The sequence below is a fragment of the Sapajus apella genome, unplaced genomic scaffold (genome assembly GCF_009761245.1).
Source record: "Sapajus apella isolate SASKATOON/1434 unplaced genomic scaffold, GSC_monkey_1.0 scaffold2980, whole genome shotgun sequence".
Taxonomy (NCBI): Eukaryota; Metazoa; Chordata; class Mammalia; order Primates; family Cebidae; genus Sapajus; species Sapajus apella.
This window is the reverse complement of record NW_022439906.1, coordinates 2,258-6,482: the sequence shown is the minus strand read 5'-3', so window position 1 is coordinate 6,482 and position 4,225 is coordinate 2,258. Positions and strand designations below refer to the sequence as shown.

Below are 4,225 nucleotides of genomic sequence, written 5' to 3'. Positions count from 1 at the left end.
CTGGGCGTGGTGGGGAATGCTGTAATCCCAGCTACTCAGGACACTGAGGTAGGAAAGTTGCTTGAACCCGGGAGGCAGAGGTCAAAGTGAGATGGCGTCACTGCGCTCCAGCCTGGTCGACAGGGTGAAATGCCATCTCAAAAAAAAAAAAAAAAAAAAGCAGCCTGGGCAATAGAGTGAAACCCACCTCTCCTGCTTGTCTACAAAAAAAAATAAATAAATAAAATTAAAATTAAAACAGGGCCAAGCACAGTGGCTCACGTCTGTACTTCCAACCCTTTGGGAGGCCGAGGTGGACGGATCGCTTGAGCCCAGGAGTTTCAGACCAGCCTGGGCAACAAAGCAAGACCCCATCTCTGCAAAAAAACAAAAGCAAAAAATGAGTTGAGTGTGGTGCCTACTTGGGAGGCTGAGGTAGGAGATGGCTTGAGCACACCTCTGCACTCCGGCCTGGGGGACAGAGTCAGACCCCGTCTAAAAAAAAAAGTTGGTGTTTTTTAGGGTGGCGGGGATGGATGGAGTCTTGCTCTACCGCTAGACTGGGGTGCCGTGGCTGTCTCGGCTCACTGCAACCTCCGCCTCCCGGGTTCAAGCGATTCTCCTTCCTCAGCCTCCCGAGTAGCATGACCAATATGGTGAAACCCCGTCTCGGCCGGGCGCGGTGGCTCACGCCTGTAATCCAAGCACTTTGGAGGCCAAGGTGGGCGGATCGGAGGTCGGGAGTTCAAGACCAGCTTGACCAACTTGGTGAAACCGTCTTTATAAAAAAAGAAAGAAAGAAAGAAAGAAATCCCGTCTCTACTAAAAATACAAAAAATCAGCCGGGTGTGGCGGCGTGCACCTGTGATCCCAGCTACTCTGGCGGCTGAGGCAGGAGAATCGCTTGAATCCAGGAGGCAGAGGTGGCAGTGAGCCGAGCTGGCACCATTGTGCTCCGGCCTGGTGACAGAGAGAGACTTATCTCAAAATAAATACATCACTAAATGAAACAAGCATACTGCTGGGGGAGACTGGAGGCATCGCAGGTCCTAGGATTGGACCCCCCTCTGTCCCCTCCAGGAAAAACAAAATCCAGGCCTCACTCACAGGCCCTGCACCATGCAGCCCCATTCTGTGGTCCTGCCCCAGCGCATCTGCACGGGCCTGGCCAGCGCACGGTTCTCTGGGGTTGTCAGCTCCCTGCCCATAGGGCGCCTCCTTTGAAAACCCCTCCTGCGGACCAGGCAGGTCCCCGGGGACACCGTCCCTCTGGCCTGGACCCCAGGAGGGCCTCGGATCGGTGGCTCGTGCCTGCCACCTGGCGGCCAGCGGCTCAGAAACCTGCCTGCTGCCCGGGCCGCGCCCTCAGCCTCCGGACCCAGCACCCCGCATCCAGCACCCATTCCTGCCTCCTGATGCTCTAGAGCCCACAACATCTCCTGGGCGGAAATCCTGATTTTTAAACGAATGCTTTTTTTTTTTTTTTGAGACGGAGTTTAGCTCTTATTGCCCAGCCTGGAGTGCAATGGAGCGAACTTGGCTCACTGCAACCTCCACCTCCCGGGTTCAAGTGAGTCTCCTGCCTCAGCCCTCCGAGTAGCTGGGACGACAGGCATGTGCCACCACGCCTGGCTAATTTTGTATTTTTAGTAGAGATAGGGTTTCACTGTGTTGTCTAGGCTGATCTCGAACTCCTGACCTCAGGTGATCCAGCCGCCTCAGCCTCCCAAAGTGCTGGGATTACAAGCTTGAGCCACCGCGCCTGGAGAATGCTCCCCTTTTAGGGGGCTGGCAACTAAGTCCACATTTTATTTTATTTTATTTATTCGGAGGAGTGTTGTGCACTCTGCTGAGTGCACTCTGCTGCCCAGGCTAGAGTGCAGTGGCCTGATCTCGGCTCACTGCAACCTCTGCCTTCTGGATTCAGCGATTCTCATGCTTCAGCCTCCCAAGTAGCTGGGATTACAGGCACCCGCCACCACACCTGGCTAATTTTTGCAATTTTAGTAGAGACGGGGGTTTCACCATGTTGGTCAGGCTGGTCTCAAACTCCTGCCCTCAGGTGATCCGCCCACCCCGGCTTCCCAAAGTGCTGGGATTACAGGTGTGAGCCATTGCACCCGGCGAATGCTCCCTTTTTAAGGGGTTGCCAGCTATTTCCACATTTTAAAACATAGTGTTTTTAGGCCAGATGTTGGGGCTCAAGCCTGTAATTCCAGCGGTTTGGGAGGTCAAGGCTTGAGCCCAGGTGTTTGAGACCAGCCTGAGCAACATAGTGAGACGCCCCCCATTTCTACCATATATATTTAATATGAATAAATAATACATATATTTTTTTCTTTGAGACAGAGTCTCATTCGCCCAGGCTGGAATGCAGTGGTGCAATCTCAGTCCACTGCAATCTCCGCCTCCAGGGTTCAAGGGAGTCTCCTGCTTCAGCCTCCTGAGTAGCTGGGATGATAGGGGCGCACCACCGCGCCCAGCTAATTTTTGTACTTTTTTTGTAAAGAAGGGGTTTCGCCATGTTGACCAGGCTGGTCTCAAACTCCAGACCTCAGGTGATCCACCACCTCGGCCTCCCAAAGTGCTGGGGTTACAGACCTGAGCCACCACACCGGTGACAAGAGGTTAGACCCTGCTCGACTCAGACAGAACTGGTGGCTTATCCAACTAAAAATTTAGATGCGGACGCTCCCAAAGAGAGGTCAAGGGGGAGGCAGATGTCAACTAATAAGGAAGCACTGGGCCGGGGACAATGGCTCCTGCCTCCAATCCCAGCGCTTTGGGAGGCCAAGCGGGGAGGATCACTTGAGCTCAGGAGTTCGAGGCCCAGCCTGGGCAGGACAGCAAGACCTCGGCTCTACGAAAATAAATAAGGAAGCAGTGAATTCCAATGTATTTATCACCAACTAGCCAGGTTGCTAGGTGTGTTGTCTTTTAGGTGCACTGTGTCGTTTAGGTCTGTGACACCCGAACTTTATTATTTGCACATTTAAAAATAAAAGAATGGTCTGGGTGCAGTGGCTCAAGCCTGTAATCTCAGCACTTTGGGAGGCCAGGACGAGTGGATCACCTAAGGGCAGGAGTTCGAGACCAGCCTGACCAACATGGTGAAACCCCTGTCTCTACTAAAAATGCAAAAATTAGCCAGGGGTGGTGGTGGGTGCCTGTAATCCCAGCTACTCGGGAGGCTGGGGCAGGAGAATCGCCTGAACCCAGGAGGCGGAGGTTGCAGTGAGCATGATCGCGCCATTGCTCTCCAGGTTGGGCGACAAGAGCGAAACTCCGTCTCGGGGGAAAAAAAAAAAATTTAAGAGGTTGAGTCACTTGGCCAAAAATGCCCAGGAGGAAAAGATCAAGTCAGGTACCCCGGCTCTAGAGCTACTAACTGATCGCCGGAGACCCTGGGCCTTGGAAGAAGTCGCCTCCCCAGATCTCCAGCCGGGTCGTGCAACTCTGGGAATCTCAGCTCTAGGAGGGAAATCCCATTCCACAGGGAAGCCTCCTCTCCGAGGCACGGGCGCATGCGCGGGAGGCCAGCCGAAGGGGCCGCGGAGGCGTCGCTCTGGCCCGCGTGGCGCAGTCGTCCGCGTCTCGCTGGTGATGACGCACGGTCGGGGCGGCGGGAAAAGCAAGATGGCGGCGCCCATGGAGGTGGCCGTGTGTACGGACTCGGCGGCCCCACTGTGGAGCTGCATCGTGTGGGAGCTGCACTCGGGCGCCAACCTGCTCACCTACCGCGGCGGCCAGGCGGGACCCCGCGGCCTGGCGCTGCTCAATGGCGAGTATCTGCTGGCGGCGCAGCTGGGCAAGAACTACATCAGCGCCTGGGAGCTCCAGCGGAAGGTACGGCTGGCGGTGCGGGCTCGCTACCGGGCCTGGCGACGGGGGTCACGCGGCGCCCGAGGCTGAAGTCGGGGGATGGGTCAGTGGGGGCCGCTTGCACCCTGAGTCGGAGTTGGGGTGAGGCGGGGAGGTCTCCCTTCGGGGGCTCTGCGCATGCGCGAGTCTGGGGGCTTTGGTGCGAAACGGGCGATTTGGTAGGCCGTTCTGCGCACGCGCGGGGCCAGGCTGGGGCTGCAGTGGGGGCGATGGGGGCAGTGGGGGATGGGGACGCTCCCTTGTGGCAGTTGCACCTGCACGAGTTCTTGGAGCGCGAAATTTGACCCCACCCCCCCTGCCCCCCCTGCAGCCCCCGCCCGGCCCCGCGCGTGAGCCGAACGGCCCACCCAATCGCCCCGTTCGC

General features: G+C 56.8%; 1 protein-coding gene across 1 annotated transcript in view; it reads left to right on the top strand.

The window, feature by feature from the left end:
- Window positions 1-3,530: 3,530 nt before the first annotated feature.
- Window positions 3,531-4,225, top strand: part of LOC116547398 (WD repeat-containing protein 18-like) — a 2,633-nt gene continuing 1,938 nt past the window's right edge. Inside the window, exon 1 of the mRNA XM_032273367.1 lies at window positions 3,531-3,825. Coding sequence (XP_032129258.1) covers window positions 3,583-3,825 — 243 coding nt within the window. The 5' untranslated portion in view covers window positions 3,531-3,582. The remainder of the gene's footprint in view (window positions 3,826-4,225) is intronic.